The following is a 26,657-nucleotide window of genomic DNA, read 5'->3' on the forward strand; positions in this document are numbered from 1 at the left end:
TGCTCAGTTGGGAGTCTCTTCCCAAGGTAGGTCCACATCCTTCTTGGGCTCCTACCCTACTTCTCCCAGCCCCCCATACCAGCAGATTTCCCCCCAGAGGCCTCGCCCAGGCCCTTCTCACCTAAAGAGGCAGTTATAGCAGGAGACAGCTCCAGGACCCGCCCCCCTCCATGCAGCCTATCGTCCTGGGCCTTCTGGTCATCTGGGATCCCTAGGGGAATGCCGGTGCCTTGGGAGTGGGGAGCGCGAAGATCACAGCAACCACCCGAACCATCATCACCTTGACCATGAAAACAGGACAGGGGTGTTCCATTTCCTTCACAGCTCCTGTGAAGTCTGTTAACAGTAATTATGAAGTTATGGGGAATTCCCAGTCCTCCTAATTAGTGTTAATAGGGGCTGGGTGAGCTAGACATGGGAAAATAGATGCCTTTGTTTGTAGTCTCCAAATTAGACCACCGCATTCTGCCTTTAGGTGTGATGTAGCTGTGTTCTCTTCTGGCCCCCCTCCTCATGGAGCTATCCTCTGGCACCGCGCACACACCCACTGACCATCCTATTCCCTGTGTACACACACATCCACAAACACATTTGCGCACACACACACACACACACACACACACAGCAGCACAACAGACTTCTAGTCTTTGGATCCTGGATTAAGACATCATTTTGCAAAGCAAGCGTCAAAACCGAACAGCATTTCAGCCACACTGCCGATTGCCTTTACTTATACCATTAGAGGCCTCCTCCCCCATGCCACGCCCCGCTCCAGAGACCCCAGTGCACCCACCTCCCCAAATTAGATTGTATTAACAAACCATTACGTGTTCCGGCTAGCGTGCAGAGTGAACAGGCTGGCTGAGCAGGGTGATAATTCCCTCCTCTCGCCCACTCACAGGTCTAGGCGCATCCCCCCCAGGAGGGAACAAGCCCAGTCTGCTCCTCTCGGCCTCTGGTGGAATAATGAGATCTGGCGTCTCCGCCAGGCCTGTGGAGACTCCTTGCCATTGGGTCTGTGGCCATCCCAAAGGAGGTTTCCTTCAGACAAGCAGGAGGGAGAGAGCGAAGCTCACGTTTATCACGCAGCATTGACTGTTGGGCCCGTGCTAGCATCTTCTACCTAGGTCGGTGCTTTTTCAACAGAGTTGCGGGTACCCACAGGGCCCGGGGGCTCCTCCCTCAGCCAGAGGGTGCACAAAGTTTCAAGATGTGTCTTAATAGAACGGCAGTTCTTGAAGGTTTGGAAGACAATACCTTAATTTTATATTAAATAAATGTAGGTATATTTTGAAGTAAATATAGATAGAGAGAGAGACAGACAGAGACACACATAAGCACACGGACACAAGCATACACACACACACACACACACACACACACACATAAGCACATATACAGCAGATTTACAGGAAATTTTGCTCTCCCACTTTCTTCTCTGGGCTAGATCCCCAGGTGTATAGTGGGTAATAGGATTCCTTCCATAGCCACTGCAGTAACTGAGGAGGGAGCGTTTGTGAGGTTCTAAGTCACAGCATAATGCTGTGTGATGTTGGGAAGCCACTATACCTCTCTGGTCCTCTGATCCCTGAATGGCACAATGGTAAGGTGATATTGCCTCCCCAGGGCCAGCTTCACAAGTAGGCAGCCTGGGCAGTCACACGGGGCCCTGTGCTTAGAAGGGCCCCACACTTGGTTTAATGCTCTGCTGTTGCCATCTTGAAATTCTTAGTAACTTTTTAATAGGAGACCCCTCATTTTTACTGGGCCCCACAAGTTACGTAGCTGGTCCTTCCTCTTCCAATAAAGTCTTAGCAAGGGTTAAATCAGAAATGTGTGAAAGGGGCTCACACAGAGATTCATTTCTCTGTGTGATCGAGATTCATTTCTCTATCCCTCCCTTCTTCCTCTTCCAAATATCCATTGAGCACTCGCTCTGTGGCAGACACCGCACTGCAGGGATCCCCAGCCCCGGAGCCCCAGACCAGTACTGGTTGTGGCCTGTTAAGAATGGGGCCGCACAGCAGGGGGTGAGCTTCACCTGTTTTTGCAGCCCTTTACCAGCACTAGCATCATCACCGCCTCAGCTCCGCCTCAGTTCATCAGGCATTAGACTCTCATAGGAGCACCAGTCCCTGGTGCCAAAAAGGTTGGAGACCCCTGCTGTACTGGATGCTGGGGTTCAACAATGAAACAAAGTCGCTGCCCTCTTGCATTCAAGGGAAGGGGAGAGAAGATAAATAACAGTGAGAAAACATTGTTGGAGGTAAGTGTCAGCGGCAGCGGGCTAGACAGTGACTAGGGAGAGCGGCTACTTTAGGCTGGCAGGTGGGGTGGTCAGGGAAGGTCTCCCTGAGGAATTGGGTCAGAGACCTGAATGAAGTGGGGGAATACACCATGTGGAATATCTGAGGGAAAGATAGTCCGAGGCAGAAGGACCAGCAGGTGCAAAGGGCCTGAGGTAGGAATGTGTTTACCATGCGGGAGACGCCAGTGTGGCTCAAGCCATGGAGTGGGATGAGGGAGGAAGGGGGGTCAGAGATGAGCTCAGCGGGGTGGAGGGTCCTTGTAAGCTGTTGTGAGAATGTGGTGGAGGTAAGTAAGTGACTAGGGGGCAGAGGACTCCTTAAACCAAAACTGCTTATTTGCTGTCTCCCATGATTAGTTGCCTGGAGGCCAGAATGGCAGGAGGAAAAGGACAGGTGTGTCCTATTGTCCTCTGGAAACTGAGAGCAAGTTGTCTCTGGACAAAGGATGAGTGACAGCCTCGGGGTCAGGCCCCCTGCTGTTGTCCAGGGATGGCTCCCCTCCTAGCTCTCTTCCTCCTCCTCTGATTGGACAAGAACTGTCCTGGCTCAGTGAGCCTCACCTCTCCTCGCTGCTGCAGCGAGTCAGTGAAGCTGGGAAGGGGATGGGCAGTTGGGGGAGGGGATGCCTACCTTTCTGGAGCCCCCATGTTGCTCCAAACCTGGGCCGCTTAGGCTCCATCTCAGACAAGCCGCACAATCAAAAGGCTGACCCAGAGGTACCACTGATAGTGCCTGCGTCAGAAGGGCCCCCAGGGCGGCATTGCAGTGCAGCAGCAATTGCAGGAGCCTTGGCTCCTTCTTCTAAATGAACTCGAGATGTAGGGCCTGAATGCCAGGAAGTGGGACAGCTGGGCTAGCAGGGCTGGAAACTGTCCTGTGCTTGTGGATGAACAGAGACCCTCACCCCGCGCTGGCAGCCCACGCCGGGAACCACAGCTTCTCTTCTTTTGAGTTGTATAACCCTGGAGAAGGGGCGTCACCTCTGTGAGACCCCAGCTCCTCACCTGTAAAGAGGAATATTGTTAGTGATGCCGTAAAGATTAAATGAGATCACAGGTGAAGCACCTAGAACGAGTCCCAAAGTATTCACTCCTTGTACGGGATGTATTCACCCTTTGAGACCTCTTGGGCACAGGGCCCCGGCCTGAGTGTCACCTCTGAGCCACAGGACCTGGCTGCAGAGCACCTGAGAAGGAAGTTACAAAGAGAGTGAAACAGAATCTTAAGACCAAGCCAGCCATGATGCTGACGACTTCAGGACATGCAGTGTGACCAGAGGCAAGGCCTCGGAGCCATTGTTTATATAATGAAGGGGATGGACTCAAGGACCTCAGGCCCCTCGAGCCTTGACATTCTCTAAGATGGCAAAGTGATGGATCCCTCCATGAAAGCCATGAAAGCACTGCTGTACTCTGGGGGATGTTGGGGACAGCAGGCTACAGGCCCTCATCTTCACCTTGCAGCCCTAGATCAGGGGTCCCCAACCCTTGGGCCGCGGACCAGTACTGGTTCGTTTGTGGCCTGGTAGGAACTGGGCAGCACAGCAGGAGGCGAGTGACGGGCGAGTGAGCGAAGCTTCATCTGTATCTGCAGCTGCTCCCCAGCGAATAGCATCACCACCTCAGCTCCACTCAGATCATCAGGCATTAGATTCTCATAGGTGCACCGGTCTCTGGTGCCAAAAAGACTGGGGACCGCTGCCCTAGAGGGCTGTCAAGAAAAGGGACTAGCCCTCAAGCCTGGGGTTCCTATGGGAGAGGGGCAGTATTGGGCAGTTGTTAGGAGCCCAGGCTCTGGAGCAAGGCTGCCTAGGTTCAGATCCCAGCACCACCACAGTCTAGCTGTGTGACCTTGGGCAAGTGACTTAACTTCTCTGAGCCTGTTTTCACAGCTGAAAAATGGAGGTTTTACTAGCATCTAGCGCGTAGAGTTGTAGGAGACGGTGGAAATGAGTCTGGCACACACCGCACTGTCGAAGTGCAACAAGGTCTTGAATTGATTCTCTCCTGGTGAGCTGCTGCCGCCGCTGTACAGGAGGCTCCTTCCCAGAGTCTGGTTTCTTAGACCCCGGTCACCCTTTGAGTCTCTGCTGCTGCCGCTGAAGGCCAGTCGCGTCTGGGAGCAGCTGGGCAGCTATAGCCTTGTGATAAGAACAAGGCATTCTGGGAAGCACAGATTTATTTGTGCATCACTGATGAAGCTGACCAAAGGATCCTTAAATCTGTATTTCAGAGGTTAACATGACCTCGAACTGGTGCGAGGTGACTGGAAAGCAGCAGAGGGCCAGGCAAAGGGCCGAGGCCTAGGAATTCACACGGGCTGGCGCTAATCCGGGTTTCACTGGCCCCACGTCTTTTAGGGTCTCACTCCTAGTCTGTGCGCGTGTGAACGAAGGATACTAATACCTCGCAAGGCTGTAGGAAAGCTTCAATGAGATACATGTGAAAATGTGTGTCCCACCACCTGGAGTCAGGCAATGCGAGTGGATGTTCACCGAGCCCTGCTTTCCTAAGCACTCCCCATATGCCATTCACCCCTACGGACTGGGGAGCACTGCCTGCCCTAGGGCACGCAGCTAGGAGGAGTCTGATCCCTGCGCCTCAGGCCTCCGGTCACTTAGGTAATGGGATCCAGGTTCTCTTTCAGGCTTATCTCTTACTGGAACATGAACCTTAGAGAATTTGATATGATGCTTCTGGAGAGGACCCGTTTCCCATAGAACCCCTTCTCCAAAAATGTTTGTTATTCAGACTGATGCCTTGGAAGAGGCAATCGGTGGATTACTGGCCTCAGGCAGAATTCAGAATCATTTCAACACTCACTGTAGCTCTGCTGCTTAGGCCTGTCTGGACGTGGCCCAGGTCTGCATAAGTGGTCAGTCCCAGTGGTTCTGAAGTCACCCTACGGGGGCTCAGAAGCGCTTGCTCAAGGTCACACAGCACCTAGAGATGGGGTCTGACTGGAGCCCAGGGCGGCCTCGTTCGAAGGCCTGTTCACATATGCCCCTCATCACCCCACATCGTTCCTGGAAATCCCGACCTTGTCCCATGAACTTACTGAGTCTTCCTCTTGCTTAATTAATTACAGGGCAGCCAGGGGGAAATGAAACACCTGCCAGGCTCTTCCTTTTCCCAGCAAGGAGGCTCCCCAGGATCCCTGCTCCCAGCAGGGCCCCGGTAGCCCTGAGGTTGCCTTGGGCAAGCCGGCTTTGTACAATGGTTCACACATGCAGAGTCTCTAAATTAAACGTGGCCATCGCCTGCTGGGGGTCACAGTCCCAGGGCAGGGATTTATGTTCAGGCCTCTGAATGAGGTGAGCTTTAATAGAAGTGTTTCAGCTGATGCAAGCAGGTCATCTTCCACCTTTCCAGGAAATGGTCAGAGTGTGTGTGTGTGTGTGCGCGCTCGCGCACGTGCACATATGCATACACGGGCATTCAGAGAGGGGAGAGAGCAGACGGAGGCAGATAGAGAAGACTGGGCTCTGGAGGCAGAGGGACATCCTGGAACACAGGACCCAAGATGGGGAATTGTGGGGGGATTTGGCCCAGCCCCAGAGCTAACTGGCTGGCCATGAACTCAGAACTTGAACCTGGATCCCCAGACCCCAGGGAATCCTCATATCCTCAGGAACTGTGGAAACGGTACCAATTTGCCTGATTGGAGCCTGGCCTGAAGTCCCCTTCCAGAGCCCTCTTTTTAACACCTCCAGCCTGGCCACAGAGGGGACTGTCACACAGGCAACAGGCACCATTGCTGTCTGTGCTCTGCAGGGCAGCCTGAGTGTGCGGGGGTGGGTGCGTGGCCTTCACTGCTGAGCTCAGACACACCCTCATGCACCCCGAGATCCAATGGTCATAAGGCGCCACCTTCCCTCTGCTCCCAGAGTCCCCAGAGTTTCAGCAGGGCCTCCTGAAACCCTGACCTGTTTTGCTGGCATTTCTTCGCTCTGGATGCTGCAGATTGGACTGCATTTACATTTTCGAATGATGAGGTCTGCGCATCAGATATTCAGCCAACTATTTCCATTTCTAAAAGGACGATACCTGAATTCTTTCCACCCACGAATGGAGCCAATGACACCCAGATGTTTGCTCGGCACTGGCGATGGGAGCCATGAAACCGTGGCTCGGGGGCTCGGGGATGAGCAGAAGGCGTGGCTTCCCAATGAATGGGAATAACAGCTGCCACTTCCAGGGACCTTTTTCATGTCTCAGGCAGTGTGGTCTCGTTGGACGTTCACACGGGCTTTGAGGCCACAGGGTACACTGAGCCTCAGAGGCCAAGGCCGCCCAGGTAGTGAGTGGGGAAGAGGATTCCGCCCAGTCACTCTGATGCCTGTGGTCGGTCTGCGTGCTGCCTCCCCAGAGAAGCCGAGGGAAGATGAGAAACTGTCTCGACATCACACGGGTGGTTAGAGGCAGAGCAAGGACTCCGTCCTGAGCCCCCCGGTTCCCACTGTAACACTCTTTTCCAGGAGGTTCCTAATTCTGGAGAGATCTGTGCTTTGCCCCACCAGCTCTGGACGTCTCAGACACCCTCTGAGCTCAGATGCTGGAACCAAATGCCTGGCTTCTAATGCCAGCCTAATGGCTGTGTGACTCTGGGCGAATGACTTCGCTTCGCCTCGCCTCACTATCTTTGTCTGTCAAATGGGCCTAATAATTGTACCTACTTCACAGATTGTTTTAAAAAATTAAATGAGTTAATAGATGCTGTGTTTAGAACTGTGCCTGGCACATAGCAAGCACTCCGTTAAGTGTTAACTCTTATCATTGCCACCATCGTCATCCTCCTCCTCAGATCTGGCCACAGCATCCACCAGCCTCCCTGCCCACCTTGTTATTGCTGTGGGGCCTCAGCAGGACAAAAAAAAAAAAAGAGGCCTTCCCGGGAACAGCTGGCTAATCAAAGGGCGCATCCTTGGCTTGAAATATGCTCTGCATTAGTCATCTGTGATCTGTTAGAGCCTCAGAGAGGAGATCAAGGCCTGCAGCAGGCAGGCTGACCAAGGCTGCTCAGACACATTGCTATGTGCCAGACTTGGCAGTGGCCATGGCCAAAGTTCAGCTTTCTCTTGTGCGGCAGAGCCCTGCTCCCAAGAGTTCTTGGCAAAGGATGCAGTCCAGGGAGGCCTCTTCTTGAGTTCGCACAGGACAGAGGGGTCAGGCCATGGCCTCCGTGGATGCCCAGCTCCGGCTCCTCTGGCTCCTTCGGCTCTTCCGTTGGACAGCTCCCTCCTGTGCGTGCCCCACGTAGTGCTCATCGCCAGGCCTTGCCAGCTTCCAGGAGGCATGGCCAGAGCCCTGCCTCCTGTGGTTTGAGTTAACCTCTCGCCCACTGTCTTCTGATTGCTGAGGGCAATACCCATCACCCACGAGGGGCTCCTTCGACCTTCAAGACAACCCTGGAGGTGATGCTGTCTTATTCTTGCATTCACGGTAAAGCTGCTGAGGCTCAGAGAGGTGCTGGGTCTTGGCAGAAGCTGCACAACCTGAATACAGGGCTGGGACCTGTCTCTGCAGACCTGGTTCTCTCTCCCGTCCTCTGCCCCACACGACAATGGGAAACACATTTACTTCTAACCCTCTAAGGTGAGTCCCTAAATAGTTCTTAGGGTCGGAAGTCCACAAACTACCAGCTGTGAGCCGAACCCTGCCCAATCTTTTTTTGTAAATAAAGTCGTATTGGCCCCTGGACCATTTGTTTACATGTGGTCTGTGGCTGCTTTCTTAAATAAGGCAGAGTTGAGTCCTTGTGACAAAAACAATATGGCTGCAAATCCTAAACTATTTACTATCGAGCCCTTTACAGAACAAGAAAGTTGCCAACCGTGCTGGAGATGAGTGCTTGGCACACCTTCTCATGTCCCCGTCAAGTCCATGTCCCTTCCCTCGGCTTCCGCCCTCCTGCCCAGCACCAGACCGAGGGAAGAGCAAGTAGGGGGGACGGGGCGGGAGGGGGGCGGTTCTGTCCCATTCACGGATGGAGAAATGAAGACCTGAAGTTTTATTTCTTTATATTATCACTTGTTATTATTTTGTCAAAAGGAAGTAGAAATCCTCTGCTAGAGCTCGGTGACACTGAATACTTGCTCATCACTGAGGCTCCTGGAGGGATTGCCCACATCTTCCTTGGCTGGAATAATACTCTTTGGTAGAATTGGGAAGCAGGCTTCTGTGGAGAGCATGGAGCAGTTCTCGTGCCCCTTTGCCGGAGATCTTGGCTTGTCTCCATCTAAGCCCAGCCTTTTTCCTGCCTCTACCCTTGGCCCACATCTTTATTTAGAGCTTCTGTGAACAGCTGGGATGATGCTTTATGAGGAGGAAATAAAACAAGGCTCTCTGACTTGTGCCTGTCCGATCTACTCAGGCCCCAGCCTCAGCTTTTTCCTTTGATTCATTTCTTCGCTGGCTTTTCTCAAGCCAGGCGGGGCATTCTGTCATGGTCTCTGTGTTTTGGGTGTTCGCCCTCCATAACTTGAGCTTTAAATACCTCTAGTCATTTCTCTTATGGGAAAGGGTCGTGGCCTCTCTAATTTGGGCCAGGTGACTGGAATCAATTACAGTTGCCCTTGGAAGACTCAATGTCTAATATTTATCACCAAGCAAATATAACTGGGGCAGTGACCCCCGTGGACATGAGGCTGGGGGGCACTTGATTTATGCTCTGATAGTTCCTTGGCCCTGGAGGTGATGAGGGTTCAGAGAGAAGCCTCACCAGTTTTCTCTTTGCACAGGAAACCTGCTAACTCTGGTGGGGACTTTTCAGGATAACCTAGGATCACCCAGCTCTGAGAGGCCACCCCTCCTCGCTGCATGCAGGCAGTACTCAGGCAGGAGGGAAGTGAGCCAGGACCAGCGAAGTCTGCTCACTATACACAGGCAGGCTGAGATCCAAGGAAGTTCATTGCAGCGAGGAGCAGACAAAGTAAATTGACAGGACATTGACAGCAACCTGGTGTCGTTGAAGGAGCATGAAATCAGCAGTAAAAACAAGGCACGACAGCTGGATTGGAGCCCACCTCAAACGGTAGCTGCGTGATCTCAGGCAAGCTCCCTAACTTCTCTGGGCCCCACTCCCCATAAATATAATCATCTCTGCCCTGCTTGCCTCACTGGATGGCTGTGAGGATAAAGCAAGAACATAAAAATAGAAGGGCTTTGGGAGCTGTAAAGCAGAGTATTGATGGAAAGAGTCGTGTTGTGATTAATGTGAAGCAGGAGGGAATTTGGTTAGATGCCAGAAAGAACTTCCCTACTTAAACAGGAGATGTCAGAATGAGGTTGTGGGGTTTTTCCTCCTTCCTGAAGATCTTTAGGAATAAAATCAGGTTGGTTTGCCTGTTTAAAATACTCTTGATGTTGACAGAGGCATTGGCCAAGTGACTTGGGATATCTTTTTCATCTTTTTTATAAAATGATAGTTAGTTCAGTCAAGCAAGAAAGTGACCAGTGGCCAGACCTGTCTGTGTGTGTGTGTGTGCGCACGTGCATGCCTCCATGGAGGTACTTTTATGCGTGACTATAGATGTCTGTGTGTCTACATGCATGTGTGTCTGTGTATATATCTGTACATATGTCTATGTGCATGTATCTGTTTGTCTGTCTGTCCCTGTGTGTCTGAGTGACTGAATCTGTATTGCTGTCTGTGTGGGTTTGTGTGCATGGGTCTCATCTGGAGAGCAAGTCCCTGAAGCCAGACCTCAAGCTGACTCATCTTTACTGTTAATTTGTTGAAGGAATTTCCTCTTACTGTTCTATCTAACTTGGGAGGACGTGGACAAAGCACCATGGTAAAAAAAAAAAAAAAAATGGTTTTAGGTTTGATTGATTGATTTGTTACTGTCATTTTATACCTTTCTAAACTTGGGCTAAGAAGAGCTAGGTGAAGTGCCCGGGCTCTGGAGTGGACTGCTACGGCCTGAATACAGGCACCCCTGCGTACCTGTGATCTTAGTGTGTTACCTCCCCTCTTGGGGTCTCAGTTTCCAAATCTGTAAGATGGAGGTAACAGAGCCTATATCACAAAGTAGTTGTGAGACTTCAGTGAATTAGCCCTTAGCATAGTGTCTGGTTCATAGAAAGAACTCCAGACATGTTAGCCGTTACTGTTATTAGCTATAGGCAGTTTCCGGCCCTGACTCCTGATAGATATAGGAGAAGAGTATTGACTTTGGAATTCAATACCTTGGGTTCCGGTTTGCCACTCGGTAGCTGTGTGGCTTTGGGCAAGTCACTTCATCTCTCTGATCTCCGTTTTCTCAGCTGTAAATTGGGAATTATAGTAGGCCTGCCTCATAGGACGATGAAGAGGTTCCAAGGAAATAATGTGCGAACTGTACAGTAGGAACTTAAGGAAAAACGTAAATTTTCTCTACCTGCAAAAGAGAAATTCCCACTGAGACCATACCTCTCATTACCCCAGCAGTGAATTCTGTGCCTTAACCACTTACCTGTGTTCCAGTCAGGAATCGTTTTATCCTGTATGATCTGATCTCACAGAAGAAATACAGCAGCAGAAGTCGGGAGCCCTGGGTACCCTTCTCTGCATGGTGGGGACATGGGGTAGGGGCTGCTCTGGCAGGAGCTGCCAGGCTTCACCACCCGCCCCAACCCCAGCTCAGACCTGTGCCCTTTTTTACCCAGTTCCCAGGCTCCCTTAATATCCATGAAGCCATTAAATATTTAAATCCAGGCCGTGGGGCCGCCAGGTTGCCCCAGCAACAGCCCTGCATATTTTGGGATGGATTACCAAGTTTTTCAAAGGTCTCTTGCAGCTCCAGGCCCTGACGGAGTATGGGGTATGCAATGCGGAAGGGAGCACTTGCTGGTGGGGAGGGCGAGCTGGGGTCTCCGGCGCCCACTCTTGCTCCATACCCAAGGCATAGAGATGCAGTTGGCCATGGGCAACAGCCATAAAACTGGAGAGTCAGAGGAAGGGAAGGCTTCGCCTGAGTTTTCAGAACCTGGACTCGAACCCAGGATTCATGTTCGCCCATTCCTTCTCTTCCCAGTTGTTTCGGCCAGCAGGCTTCCTAGTACTTCATAGCAGTGAGAATTCCGGGACCTAAATCCCACTTTCTCCCCTTACCAGCTGGCCCGCCGTGGGCCACGGGAAGCTTATTCCCCTTCTCTGAGCCTCATTATATTCTCAGGTAACTCGAGGAAGTTCACCCATTGTAGATGATGTTGGAACTATGCTCGGCACAGTTCGGGGCACGTGGGAAACAGAAGCCGTTATTCTACTGATAACATTCTGTCTAGCACCCCTCTGTGCCCTGAGGAGACTCGGGAAGTGACGAAGCAGACACAGCCCCGGCCACCAAAAGCTTGTACCTAGTAGGGAAGGTCTGGCGGCAGTGGTCCATTCAGAGGACACATGCCTGCCCCCTCTAATCTTGGTGCAAGTGTTTGGTTCCCCCACTGGATGGTGGTGGGGGGCAGGGGGGTGAGTCGGCCTTCTTTCCCTTCCCCTGGATGTCCATGCCGTCTCCCAGAACCCGAGTGTCCCTGCCACAGTCAAGAAGGATTTCCCAGGTGTGCCCAACTACACCTGTCCTTCCTGGTCCCAGGGAGCCAGTTGTTTACTTGGAATGTCTGCTTGTGTCTTCCTCACACCGATTTTTCTCCAGATCACCAGGCTGGCAGTCAGAGAAACTTTCCTGGAGGGCTCAGCAGGTCCCAAGGGACAGGGCGGGACTGGCCTCAGGAGGAAGGAGGGTGCCCTTGCTCTGCCCTTTTCTGTCCTTCCCAGCCCTGAAATGCAGTCCCTCATCGTGCTTCAGCTACAATTCACTGTTGGGCTCACACAGGATTTGGCCCCTTGTGTTCTGAGGCCAAATCCTGTTTCTGACACACACAGTGACCCCCGCTCTTCTTTTTCATGCCCAAGTTCAAATTTCCCAGGTTGTCTTGCCTCCAGCACCTGGATGGTGGCAAGTAAAAGTCTCTGCAACAGGAAGCAGCACCTCCATCCCAGAGGCCTTTGCAGTCAGGCCACCTCGGTGCAAAGGCGGGAGCACAGACCCATTTCCTGTGTCCGGGATGAGCGCCTTCTGTGGCTTGAGTCCAGCCCAGGTCCATGCGGGGGATGGGAGGCGAGGATTATGGTCACTCTGGGGATCAGCAGGCCCAAAGCCTCTGAGCCCACACCTCTGGAGAACAGCCAGGGCACAAGGATGGGGAATTCGGCTTTGCCCCAGCAATTCCTCCAACCTACCGTGTTACTTTGGGCCAGTAATTTTATCTCTCCGAGCCTTAGTTCCCTCATTTGTAAAACATGGGTGCCCCTCTCTCGGGGTGGTTGGAAAGATTCAGTGAGGTAACAGGCGTAAAGCGCTTTCAGAAGTCAAAATAAATTAAGATGTCAGTTTTCAGGGGCTGCCTTGGGCGGTGGGAAAAGCAGCATGCTTAAACTCAGGAGCTCCTGGTTCTAGCCCTGCTGTGTGACTCTGGGCAAGACCCTGCCACTCTCTGGGCCTCAGCATCCCCAGTGAGAAAGGAGGGTGCCGGAGTTAGCCCTCACCAAGGCATTTCCTTCTTCGAAGATTCTCTGATGGAAACTGCCTGTGGGAGTTCTTGGTGGGGCAGCGGAAAGAGCGAGTGGCGGAGACTGAGGTTCAAGGCACAGACCACAGACAGGGCCTTTTCAGACGCCGCAGACGCTTCTGCCCCCCGGACAGTCACGATTCAGTGAGTCTGGGGACCAGAGGAAACTGCCATCTAGGATCCCACTGCATCCTCAGCAGGCTGCCTGGGACCGTTCGCCGTCAAGGCGCCGCCCTCGGGGGCCTAATTTAGCTTTTAGTCCCCATCCGGCGGTGTCTATGTCCCCATGTCCATGCCATCACCAGGAACGCCAGGATTTAGGGCCAATTGCTTGTTTACGAGACCGTCTGTCTCAGACGAGGCCCAGCAGACACAGCCAGTGGGCAAATAAGTCCTACCCCCCTCAGCTTTGAACGTGATGGCGAGAATCATTGTTATTCTGACCAGCCTCGGCCCCCATCCTGATGAAGGAGAATGTGGGTCTAAGAGTCAGGAATACCTACCTGGGTGTCAGTTCTGGCTCTGGGACCTTTCTAGTCCGCCAGAGCCTTAGTTTTCTCATCTGTAAAGGGAACGGTGATAATAACATCTATTTTGCAGAGCTTTTTGGAGGATTCGAGTCAGACCGTTACAGGCAAAGGCCCATGGCACAGTGCCTTGCATTGTCATTGGGGCCCCGTAAATGCTGGTCCTGCCCTGGCCTCCTCGCATGCCCACCTCCCAGCTTCTAGGCTCCCCCTCCAGGGCTTGCTGCTCTCTGCTAGCCGTGCCCAAAATACCTGGTGGATGTGGCTGTTAACACTTCTCTCCAAGTACCAGGTCATTGACTCTCACTCGACTTGAGTGAGTGCTTGAGGAAGGGAAACCACCAGTCCCTGGTTTATGTGCCTTGGACCAAGCCCAGGGCTGGCACTAGTAGGTGTCTGGCACACACAGGAAGGAACTGGATGTGCAGCCGCCAAAGTGCTTTCACCTACATCACCCCCTTCAATTCTCTCAATGACTCTGGGAATTAGATGTGAGAATCCCCATGTCACAGTTGTGGGAGGTGGAGGCTCAGGAGCTGAGGAGGCTGACAAAGATCTTACAGTCGGACAGAGCCCAGCTTCCGCTGATTGGAACCCAGGGGAGGACCCTGGGCCTCCATCCTGCATCACAGCGCCCTCGCCTGGCCGGGGCATACAAGACACTTCTCACTCCACAGCAGCCCAGGTCTACTTTTGCTTCCTCTGATGGGGGCTTCTTCATCGCTCATGCTCACCTGCTTCCTTTTCTCTCTCTCCAGAAAGCATGCCCAGCGGCCCAGGGCAGTGAAAGTAAAAGGAGTGATTTATGAACTGAGCTGTTCTTCTTAATCAGAGAACCCCTGCTGGGCCCACTCTGTGCAGATGGGATTGAGTCGCCATCTGGGTCAGTGGGAGGGGCAAGATTAATAAAGCTGTCTGGCCTAGGCAGGGGCCTGCAGAGAAGAGCCCTGAGGCGCGGGGTGACCTCTCCCATCTCTGCCTCCCTCTGGGCCTCAGGACTCCCATCTGTCACAGGATGGCAGTATTGGGTCATCCCCCAGAGACCTCCAGCTGGCACGGGGGAGGACGGATGCTAGCCGGCTCCCTGGGACTCTGTGCCTAGTTGCCTGATCCTGGGAAGAGCAGCACCAGGTTGCACACTTTGGGGACTGAGGTATAGTACTCCCTCTCTCTGGTGCCACGTCCACGGACTGGTGTTTTGTCAGGAGCTCTGGTTTGGAGTCCAGCAAACATGGGCCTGAATCATGGCATGTCTTGCTAACTTTGTGAATAAACTCAGGCAGGTTAATTACATTCTCTGAGCTTCAGTTTCCTCATCTGTAAAATTAGATAGTAGTGATACCCACCTCCCAGGTGAGGATTAAGTCAGAGAATGCAAGAGAAATGCTAAGCAGAATCTGGTACATGGTAAACGCTCAATACTATTAGTAGTTATTAGGTTTAATTATCACAAAAGTATAAACAGTAATTTCAATTTGGGGCCTTTTAGGGGAAAGATGTTTCTATCTCGACTAAGCCATTGTTCTCCCCCATGACCATCTCCATTGATTACAGGTAAATGTGGTCATCCACTTATTTCTAATATATGATGATGCTGGTAATAATAGCTCCCCATGGGAATAGTGCTTTATAGGTTTCCAAGTGTTGTCATATCATTTCATTTCATGTGTTTCATAGCATGAATTCCTACAACCACCACCTTTGTCTTCGAAACTGAGAATCACAGTTTTCAGAGGAGAACTGAGCATCTCAGGGAGGATAGTGACTTTCCAAAGGTCTCAAGGGAGCCGGCCAAGGCTGGTGCCATCTGGGCTTTGCAGAAGTAGTGGTGATGGAGTGAGTGCTGCCTGACGTGGATGGGGAGGAATCAGAACTGGCACCCGAGAGCCAGAAATCGCCCCTTCCTCCCTACGGGGATGCCCACCGCAGCCCAAGTTCCTCCAGGGCCTCAGGTTTTTCCTGGAACTGTCCTCTAACCCAGTGTTTGAGCAGGACCTGGCTGTGGAATTCCCCACAAGTATGGCAAAATGGGACCCTGCATCTGGGCTCATTTGACTGCTGAAACCAAACCTTTATTTGCACTGCTAGGAGCTGGCTCTCACGAGGAGCCTTCTGGCAAATCCTTATGCAAAGCTAAGAAACCTTTTCCAGGACCAAATTTCTCTCTCCTGGGAGTCAGGGTTTCTGGGGAGGGGGTTTGATGAACAGGGCCCCCTGCTGGTACTCTGCTGAGGTACTCACTGTAGATGCCCAGGTAGTATTCAGGTGTGTGGGCCGCTCACGCCCATTGTCTCCTCCCAGTTCACCAGCCACAGGCAGCATGTTGGCATAGATGAAGCCCATGCCAGAAAGAACAAGTCTCTTGAAGATGTGGTTCCCCATGCAACCCCAGTGAGGGTACCCAGGAGCTGCCATCTGGGCAAAGGGTGGGCACCCCATGCAGGCCGCCCCGGCTAGAGGGGCCCAGGTGTTGAGTGCTTTTCATTAGTGCTAATGAGCCCAGATTAGCAAGGCACTTGTCCTGAATATGTGTCTGAAGGGCAGGTTTTCATAAACAGCTTCTTGAACATGGTTGCTCCTTAATGACTTCCTATGGTAATTGAGTATTTTCTCTTATAGGACAAGCTGGGCCAATAAAAGGAATATACAGGAGACCCTCTGACCAGGAGACTCTGTCCTGCTGACACCTCAAGAACTGCCCAGGTGACAACTCAGCAACTGCCTCCCCTTCTCCCTGTGCCCCTCTGCTCCAGCCCCAGATGCCACCCCATCTCCACTCAATTCTTCCTAGTCTGTCTCTTCCTTTATCACTTCTTGCTGTCTCTCTTTTTCCCTATCTTTCTCCCTCAGTCTTTCTCCATCTTTCTCTTTTTGACTTGTTTTTGTCTATTTCTCTGATTTGCTGACTCTCCATTGTTTTGTTTTCTTTTTTCTCATTCATTCATTCATTCATTCATTCAGATAGATTAATTGAGTGTACGGCACTGCTCCAGACACTAGGAACATGGCAGTAAACAAAATAGGTCCATGTCTTTATGAAGCATACATTCTGACAATGTAGAAAGGGAGATGCATACTACCTGAATAAACTCAAACATCAAGCATGTAGTGTGCCCACGAGTACTAGCCTGGGCTTTAAGAAACAGGGCTCCAGGCTCAGATCCCTCACTAATTGGTTTTGTAACTTAGTCAGATCCCCTTTTCCTTTCTCAGCCTCAGTTTTTTTATTTCTAGAGTGAGAGAACTAGTCCGGATCAGGGTTGCCCTGCCTTTCTGTGATGAAGAACATCTTTTATTGAAATGCTGATAACATAAGTTATACAAAGGCTAGGTTCTAAGTCAGCACTTACACAAACAGTAGTGTCAAATACACGAAACAGTCAGTTGCATCTGAGGGGAAAAACACCCTTCTGTAACCCCAAAACCATCCCTTTGCCAGGTGTAGGGATGTTGGGATGGATGCAGGAGGCTGGAGACTGTGAGATCCACGGCAGGAGGTCCAGGGCTGCCACCCATATTCTCCCTGGGGCAGACGCCCACATGGAAGGGCAGCTTGAACCACACAACCTACACTGGTCTGCACGTTCTCCTTGTGCATTGGGGAGTTGCATTCACACAAAGTCAAGTTTGCCCGTGACGCTGACTCCTGCATTTCATCCCTCCGAGCCCCAAGATTTAAAGGATTTGTCTACCAAACAGTGCTGCCTTTACCAAGTCATTTTTTAAGTATATGTTAAAGTTTCTCCTTAGTTTTTGTGCTTCAAAGTCATACATACCTGGTGGCCAGAGCTTCTGAACAGACCGAGAAACAGGATCCCCCACCCTGGGGTGGTTTACTTGCTCCAAAACCCAAGACACTTTTCCCTTAAGCCAGCCAGTGGCGAGATGATTTCTGAGATCGTATTCGATAACCTGAAAATAGCGTTAGGATATAGTTAGTCTCCAGGAACCCAGTATGAGAACCACTGCGTGTACTCATTCTCCATGCTCAGAAATCCTCCATGTCAGAGTTCTTCTCTTCGTGACGTGGAGAAGTACAGCTAATGCATCTGGTTGGTCTCTGGGAGCACAGAGGAGCTGGGAAGTAGGGAGGAAAGATGTGTCAGGTCTGGGACAAGGAGCTCTACATATCGTATCATTTAATCCTCCATCTGTATAATTTGCTGAGGAGGTCGGCATCCCTGGCTCCATTCTGCAGACATGAAAGCAAAGGCCCAAAGAGGTTATGTGATTTGTCTAAGGTCATAAGCCTAGAAGGTGGAAGAACCGAGTCTAGTCTGACCCCACCCACACTGATACTCTCCGCTGGGGTCCCTATTGGCTCCCTGGAATGAGGAAGCCCCAGTGGGCCTTTCAGCCTTGGCCCCAGGAAGGGCATGTCATTTCCATGTAGCAGAAAGGTCCCTCAGTCTCCTTCATAATTGCCTTTTGAACATCTTTTTTGAGGAACAATTAAGCTCTTGGACCTCATGGTCTCAAGTGTCTTCTCAGCCCATCTTCCAGAGATTATTTATGACCCCACTCTCCTTAGGCATAAATTAGGGAACCGTATAGTGATATCAACTTCCAAAAGCCTCTGTGGGAGGATAGAGCTAACAGCCAGATCCAGGCATTGGAGATTCCATGTGTCTGTCACTCTTGTCTGGCCAATTGGCTGTAGAGGTGTGTCCTTGTGATCATAAGTCCCTTGTGGGGAGTGGAGCAGGCAAGATGGTCTTTTGACTTCAGTCTGGTGGGGGAGGATGATGGTCCAGGACGCTGTTTCTCCTGGACAGTGGGAAATAAATTGGCATAGGAGGTGTGAGGACAGGCCTGAATTTTGGAAGGTGGATAAATGGAGCAAGCAATTAGCATTCACTGCATTAATTATTCATAATAATTAAGAGTTGTGGCTCCAGATTAGGACAGACCTGGGTTCAAATCCTGGCTCAGGCACCTCCACGCTGTGTGATCTCCGATAAGTGATTCCACCTCTCTGAGCCTCAATTCTCTCACCTGAAAAATGAAGATGACATTACCTGTATCCTGGAGCTTTATGAAGGATAAATGAGATTGCGCATGTTTCTTGGCGCATAGTAAGAACTCAAGGCATGCCAGCTGTTACTAGCTGTTGATGTTATTAGCTACAATGGGCCAAGCCCAGTGCTCAGTATTTTCCATGCATTATCATGAAGGCATTGTTTTTATACTAATTTTAAAGATAAGGAAACTCTTGGATATATGCAGTTAGGGAACTTGACCCAGGCAACACCAGCTAAGCCTGCCAGAGTTGGGCCATAGCCCTTTCCCACCCTGCCCTGGAGCTGGAAATCAGGCCTCCATATTTCTGTTCACCCCCTGGCTCACATCGTCTGTTTTTCTACCTGCCTCACCTTGGAGGTTGTTGAAGGCTTTTCCCAGGAGACACACCTTTTATTGCATTTATCCGGGAGCCTAGCACGCCACAAGCTGCCCATTCGATATAATCTTTAATGAATGTGAGACATAATAAATACAGATAGCCCATTTATGAGCTGCCATATTTATTATGCCCTTTAATTGCTAAATGGCCAGAGTCCGTTGAAAGCTGGATCCCACCCTGGAGAGCAGCTTTGCCTGGGTGGGCAGAGGGGAAGGACGCCAGAGCCTGGCCCCCCGCAGACCTCTCAGCATCTCATCAGGGCAGCCCCATCTGCTCCCCCAAAGACCCATCCAAGTCTGAGCCTGACAGAGGAAGGGCCTGGGTTTGGGTATGACAGTCAAGGTGTTTAACACCTGATGGGCACTGGCACGGGCCAATCAGAAGAGATGCTGCCTAGACAGCAGGCCAGCCTGACCCCTGGGTCCTCACTGAATCTCGGCCCTCCCACTGCCTACCAGCAAGACAGGGCCTGGAACACGGGCAGGGCTGGGGATGGGATGCTGGACGTAGTAGTCAGGGCACGGGGAGAGTTTCGCCCTAGGAGCAGGCCTCGAGCCCCCAGCTAGGTGCTCCCACTTCTTCCCTGCAGCATCCCTCCTCACTGGGCAAGTCCTGTGGGCTTGAGGGCGTGCACGGTATTGGGAAGTTTGTCAGGCCTGGGTTCTGATCCTGATTCATGACCTCGTCAGGTCCCCGGGGCTCTGAGCCTCAGTTTCTCAACAACCAAGTAGAAGGTTCACGTCAGCAACCAAGTCGTATCATCTTGTAGCATTGTTGAGCCCTTGCCACGTGTTAGACATCATGCTAAGCAGGTTATTGCATTATTTCACTTAATCCCCACAACACTGCTTGAGAGAAAGCGTCTGTTTTTAATCTCCATTTTCAAGTTGGAGAGAATAAGACTCAGAGAGGTAGTAATTCGCCCAAGGCCACACAGCAAATGAATGGTAGCCGCAAGCTTGATCCAGGCAGGCTAGCCCCACAGGACAAAGAGGAAGTTGTTTTCTGCCTTCCTCTTTCCCCACTCACTTCAATACAAGGTCAGGCGGGCCTCTGGAGACCCCTCCCCATGGGGGAGGAATGAGGTAGGAGTTCTTTCTGGTTGGGGTGCCCCTGTGGGAGGACTGAGGAGCCTCGCTCTTTTATAGGCAGAGCACCATGGAAGGCGACTGTCTGAGCTGCATGAAGTACCTGATGTTCGTTTTTAATTTCTTCATATTTGTAAGTATTCCTGGAACGTGCCTTGGGTCTCTCTAGGCCTCTGCTGGGTGGGAGGAAGTGACTGCTGCTTGGAAATAGTCGACCCTACCTGGCCAGGCAGGATTTCCTGGAGGGGAGGCCCCCAGTGGTGCCCGCTCCACGCCAAAGAGCCTGCTGTCCTAGGAGAGACATTTTGCACGGAACTCGGGATGGGATGGTTCAGCTCCTCTGACAAAGGATGAGGCTCTCAGTCTTGGGCCCTGTCTTGGGATCTGACCCCTGGTGGGAGTTAGGGCAGAAGGAGGAGACGGGGGTGATCAGAGGGCAGCAGAGGGAGCCCCACCCAGCTCTGACTCCCTCCCCCTTCCAGAGTATTACAGACATCAGAGATACGGGGCAACCTGATGGGCTTGCAACACTCTCTGGGCCTGGGGTACTGCAATTCAAAGGCAAGCTCTGCGCCTCACCAGCCAGTGATTTGAAACACATTTCACTTTTCTGAATCTCGGTATCTTCTTCCCTTAATTATCTACCTCAATAGGTTTTTTTTGAAAATTAAACAAGACTAGGAAGTGCCTGCAATGTGTCAGCACTCAGTAGCTTAGCTCCACCCCCATCCAACCTATGGATTCTCTCCACGAGGGACAGAGCCCTAAGAGCTCAGGTCACCAGCACAGCCCACCTGCTGGCGGCCCACCAAGGGCTCTCGGCTCAGGCCATGCCCTTTCCCAGGAGAAAGACACACTCTTGGCATCTCAGGCCCCTGAAGACTTTGCTGACCTCACCTCAACCTTTGACCTCAGTGCAGCCAAGACCTGGATGAATGAATCTCCACTAATGTCCTCCAAGGACAGGGGCACACTATGAAAAGAGGCCTCTTTCTGGTCAAAACCGACTCCGTCTGTCTATTTTTTATACATTTCAACAACTCTCCTTAGTTCCCTCCCCTGCCTGGTAATTCTAAAGAGTGGGGAGCCCTACAGACTTGAATTCTAGACCCAACTTCTAAGCTGGGTGACCTCAGGCAAGCCCCAATTTCCTCACCTAAAACGAGGCTGGGTCCCTTGGGCAGTTCCGTCCATGCCTGAAACCTCCTTGAAGCAGATCTCGACACACAATTGCCAAACCCCAAAACTTCCAACAGCCTTGAAGAGGGCCGCCAGTTTTACCGGATGTGGGTGGGGACACCAAGGAGAGAGAGAGTGCGCGGCGGAGGACAGAAATGTAGCCTCTGTCACTGGCCGTCCCTGTTGGTCTTCACTTTCTCCCCTATCGCTGGGTCCGTCAGACCTCTGGGCTCCCTCCCCTGCCCCAACTGCACCTAAAATATCATCTCTTGCCCCAAGTCATTCAGCTCTTCCCCCTCCCACACCCCCCCCAGCTTGCAGACCCCTCTCAGCCAAGCCACAGCTCAGCAGTTTGCTCTCAGCCGCCATCTGCCATTTCTCAGGTCCTCCCACCACACAGGGATTTCAAACACTTTGCAGCCTTCAAATCCGGTGCCAAACTGGCTCTCCTGCAACAGCTCCGCTTCCAGTACTTGTCCGTGCCCAGGACAAAGGGAACAGATAGATAATTATTGAAACCTGTTAAGTACATTCACGTCCATTCTGTCCGCTCTTTCTCAGGGCCACCTTAGGAGGTGGGAATTTGTATCTTCTTTTAACCACGAGGAAGCTATGGCTCAGAGAGGTTTAGCCATTCCCGAAGGTCTCAGAGCTAATGAGTGGCAGAGCCCTTTCTCTGATCTGAGCTGCCTTCCTCCAAAGATGAGTAAGGTGTGGAGAGATGGGCCATGCAGACGAAGACATAAACAAGACTCTTGAGCCAAGGGTTTGAGAGTAGGCTGCCCAGCCTGAGAGCCCCTGTTGGGAACAGAGTGGGTAGCCTCTGTCTGTGTTTTTCCGCCCCTAGCAGGGTGCAGGCACAGCGTGGGTGTCATGGCGTTTGGTGCGTATCTTCGGGGCTGGAGTCAGGGAGGCCCAGGATTCAGCCTGGGCTCTGCCTCAAACTTGCTGTGTGACCTTCAGCAAGTCATTGGCCTTCTCTGGAGCTCAGTGTGGAATCTGAGGGTTGGACTAGGTGACCCCATTATCCTGTAGCTCTGTCCTTTAAGGAGAATATAAAAGTGACACATAAACTCGACGCGATATGGTTCACAGCAGGCCGAGACAGTGTGTGGGTCAGAGACTGGGTTTAAACAATGTGCGCTGCCCTTAAGATCAGAGGAAGCAGGAAAATTCAAAGCAGTGACAAGGAGTGCTGGGACACTGGCTCCTGCAACAAATGGAATCCCTGCCTCCTGGGGCTCACCACCTCTGCCCCGGGGGCTCGCTCAGGGAATGGTGTCTGCGGGGTGTCTAACCTCCGTGTCTGCCTGTTTCTTCCGCTTCCTCCTGACTGGACCTGGAGCAGCTGGGAGGGGCCTGCCTGCTAGGCATTGGCATCTGGGTCATGGTGGACCCCACCGGCTTCCGAGAGATCGTGGCTGCCAACCCCCTGCTCATCACGGGTGCCTACATCCTCCTGGCCATGGGGGGCCTGCTTTTCCTGCTCGGCTTCCTGGGCTGCTGTGGGGCCGTCCGCGAGAACAAATGTCTGCTGCTGTTTGTGAGTACACCCATCCCCTACCCCATCCGTGGGTGCCTTGGGACGGGAGGTGGAGGCCCACGTACCTGTACTTCAGGAGACTGAAGTCTGACCCAAGTAGGCTCTCCTCCTGGAGTGGGAAGGCCAGCCGCCAACCTCTCTCATTTGCACTGGCAACCCCAGCTTCCAGAGCTTGCTCTTTGTACTGGGCTCATGCCTGCCATGTGGGCAAGTTACCCCTGGGTGGAGAGTAGCCTTGGCCTCCAGGTGTGAACAGGCAGGCTTCTCCAAGGCATAATCAACTGAGAACCTTGACCGTGATGTTTTTCTACTTGCTTGCTTTTCAGGACTTAAATATATAACTCCTTGGTAAAAGATCTGAGATAGCTATTGGATAAATCATTCACCTTTTGCATTTCCAATTCAAAAGTAGAAATGATATGATCTCTGAAGGTCCTTTATTCATTAAATAAACAAGTCCTTGAACTACCACTACAGGCCACATAGTTGACTAGGTGCTGAAGATGCATCAGGGGCAAGAGTGGCCGTCCCCTCCCTCATGGACAGGCACAGGGAGGCATCAAGACCGTGAGGAAGGGCTAGGCAACAGGCAGGCCTGGATTCGGGTGTGCACCCTGCTCTGTTCCCTAACTAATGATGCGACTCCTATCTCTGAGCCTTAGTGTCTTTGCTTGTTAAGCGAGGAGTCAACCAGTGCAGCTGCATGTGGGGTAGATGTCCTGTTTCTCTGGTCTGTTGCATGAGCCATAGCCCTGTGGGCCTCTGCTGACCTTTCTGGCTGTGGTGGATGGGTCTTCTTCCCTGTAGGATCCTATGGGCTCCCAGGGCTAGGAGAACTTGTGGGTTGAGCCCAGTCCTGCTACAGAGTAAGTAAAAAACAGCCCTGCTTAGAGAAACGTTTGTGTGGATGGGTGAGTGGATGGCTGGGGTGGGAGTTAAGTGACAGGGAGATGTGGGTTGGTCATCGGTTATCTGTCCTCTCCTGCGGAAGAGCCAGCAGCGCCCAGCGCTTTGGGAGGTAGAGACCAGGCACAGTGCCCGCTCCTCAAATCAGAGCACACTGTACGGCCTCCACTCATGTCACATTGCACAGAGAAAGTGAAATCAGCTGTGAAATGTGTGACACAGTAGCCTTGGTTCCCTTTGGCCTTCAGCTGCATAAACACTGCAAACTTTTCTTTTGAAGTGAAACAAAGAAACGTGTGGGCGCCCCCTGCTGGAAAGATCGCTACAGTGTCAGATGGTGCAGGGAAAAAGCTGAGCCCCAGGTTAACTTTAAAAGGAGCTGGGTATGGTTCCCACCCCACCCCACCCCACCCCCGCACCTCGGCCCCCAGGGCTCGTCCACTGTGAATGGGCTCATCTCTGAAGCCAAGGCAGGAAGCCAGGCTGGGACTCTGGGCTGGGGAGGCATCAAGCTAAGTGGCTCCCTCTGAGCCCGGCAGCTGGATGAGGACATGGCTTCCCTCCCTGGTGCTTAGGAGGAAGACGCTGAGGCCCAGGATGACGTTTGCCCCAAGTCCTCCAAGAGAGATGAGTCCTGGCTGTGGCCGACTCTAGCCCCCTGAAGCTTACAGTAGCCCCTTCCCACCATTTTTGTCTCTTCTCCCCGCTGCCTTTTCTTACCCCTCTCCTGAACGCTCCTTGCCTCTGTCCTGCCTCCCTGCCTCTCTCTCACTCTGCTTCCCCTGTGTTGCCTCCCCTCTCTTCCCCTCATCCCCTCCTCAACCCTCCCTTCCCCTCTCTGATGCTCAGACAAGCTTGCGGTCACAGCTCAGGTCAAAAGCTGGGCACAGGTGGGTCCAGGTCTCCTGTCTCTCAGAACAGGGCAGGTCCAAGGGCTTCTAACCTGGCATGGACTCACATGATCCAAAATGCACCTAAAATCATGTGTGAAATATCCTGTCAGGGCCTGCGTGTGTGTGCCTATACATGTGTGTTGTTGTGTGTGTGTGTATCTTGTGTACACGTGCATGTTTCTAGGGAGAGACACCACAGCGTTTGGAAGGTTTTCAAAAAGATTCACGACCTGAAAAATAAGAAGAATCACTTTGTCTTTCAACCTGGACCTGGCCGTGTGGCGCTTCCAGGTTCTCACCCCTAGTAGATGCCGGCTTCCTTAGGGAAGCCTGAGACCCCTGCCTCAGCCTGCTGGGAGGGAGAGAAGACTTGTCTTGAGAAGGGTTGAGAGGGAGTAACTTCAGCCTCCTCAGAAACCCTGGCTCAGAGGCCTGCAGAAAATGGGGCCTGGGGATGGGGGTCAACTGAGTATCCATCGCCTCCCTGCTGCTCTGACGCCAAAGCCCACAGTGGCCCAGTGGCCCTTAGCTCAGACACAATAAGCCTAATGATCATGTAACCTAATGACCACATCACTTAATGATCAATTTTTCAAACATTTTCCTGTGATCAAATGATTTTACAGCATTTTTCACATACGATAGGGCAAATTTCAGCCTATCGTTGACATTTTGTGACATCCCTTCTTCCTGGTTGCTTAATTCTGAGTAGTTTGAGGAATATTTTTTGGCCCATTTATTTGAGTCAAATTTGTAAAATATTTGATAACAAAGGCATGCTAAATTGGAAAAGAGAACAGCAAAAAGAGATGAACGTATGTAAAAGAAATAAGAGAGCTGAATTGCACATGAAGTATGTAAATTTAGTAAATATTTATTAGAAATGAGAACTGAAAGCAGATGTGCCTGTAGGCAGATGGGTTAGGAAAGTCTGGAAACGCTCACCAGTAGGCAGCGGAGCAGTTTCTGCCCCTGCATTAATTCTCCCATCCTATGCAAAGTGTTGTAAATTCGATGCTCAGGAATTACTGACAAACATGTCTGTAGGCAAATGCAATGAGGTTAGATGAACCCAAACCTACCCCGGGAAAGGCCCCGATTGGGGGAAGCCCCAGGAGACATCTGGACAAGCCCTGTGGCCAGGTCTGGGGAAATCCCCTCCAAATGACCAGTGGTAACCCTATTAAGCAGAAGGAAATCATTTCAGGCTAGAGAAGGCGAGTTGGCAGATGTGTCATTGTTATGATGTTGGGACCACAGCCTGGCACTTTCCTTCGGGTGACTCACACTCACACACTCAAGTCACCCCTCGGTCCCCATACTTGGGAAAACTCTGCTCTAGGAGGGAGAAACGGGAAGGAGGTCTGCAAACCTCCTTTCTCTGGGGAGGCCCGCTTTCCCCATCAATGAGTTACCAGGTTCATTCTTTAATTTCTCCTCATGAATCTTTTGCATTTCATCTTATGAATTTCACTTCTTGAATTATGAATCTTGGCTCAGTGTAAACTCCATGAGGGTGGGGAGGACCACATCTGTGGTGTATTTATTTGTTTGCCAGGACCTAGCACAGAGTAGGTGCTCAAAAAACAGCCTCGGAATGAAGGAGCAGAGAAGGTGGTGTCAGGGGTGTGGTTAAGAGCATAGGCTTTGGAGTCAGAAAAGCCCGGCTCTGATCTGTTACTTCCTGCCTGTGTGACTTGGGGCTGGTTACTTAACATCTCTGAACCTCAGATTCCTCCTACATTAAATGAAGAGAATAATGCCTCCTTTTCCAGACATAGTGTTGTGATCATGGTTCAGTGAGGAAATGTGCATCTTGCTTTGCTCTGTTCCTGGCACATGTCAGCACTTGATGAATGAGAAACTAAAGGGGCTGAAGTTGAACCGCAAGAGACCCCGCAGGCCGTCTGAAGCCTTAAGACCTGGAGACTCGTAGGGTTTCAGGATAACTTGGTGTTAAGAGGCCGTGGTCTAGAATCAGAGCTCCCGTGCTCATCCCGGGTGTACCGCTGACCTGCTGTGCCATGCTACCCCCTCAGAGTCCCAATTTCCCCACCAGTAAAGTGGGGGTGTTGATAATAACAGCAGCTGCTTCTCCAGGCTGCTGAGAGTGTTCATGGAAACAATCCACGTATGATCTACGGTGCCTAGGTAGTGAGCACTCGGTAAGCGGTAGCTGGCATTATTTTTCCGGAGACCACCCACACTGGCCCTTGTCCTCAGGAAGGCCACACTTCCTCTTGGTTCAGAGCCACCATGTG

General features: G+C 51.7%; 1 protein-coding gene across 6 annotated transcripts in view; it reads left to right on the top strand.

Moving 5' to 3' along the window:
• The window catches only part of TSPAN18 (tetraspanin 18), a 173,051-nt gene that overhangs the window by 131,705 nt on the left and 14,689 nt on the right, over window positions 1-26,657 (top strand). For all 6 annotated transcript variants that reach the window (XM_016146819.2, XM_016146818.2, XM_036221860.1 and 3 more), the window contains 3 exons: window positions 16,006-16,089; window positions 19,936-20,008; window positions 22,403-22,597. In XM_016146819.2, the coding sequence (XP_016002305.1) occupies window positions 19,946-20,008; window positions 22,403-22,597 (258 nt within the window). In that variant the 5' untranslated portion in view covers window positions 16,006-16,089; window positions 19,936-19,945. The remainder of the gene's footprint in view (window positions 1-16,005; window positions 16,090-19,935; window positions 20,009-22,402; window positions 22,598-26,657) is intronic.

Source organism: Rousettus aegyptiacus, unplaced genomic scaffold (genome assembly GCF_014176215.1).
Source record: "Rousettus aegyptiacus isolate mRouAeg1 unplaced genomic scaffold, mRouAeg1.p scaffold_m13_p_5, whole genome shotgun sequence".
Taxonomy (NCBI): Eukaryota; Metazoa; Chordata; class Mammalia; order Chiroptera; family Pteropodidae; genus Rousettus; species Rousettus aegyptiacus.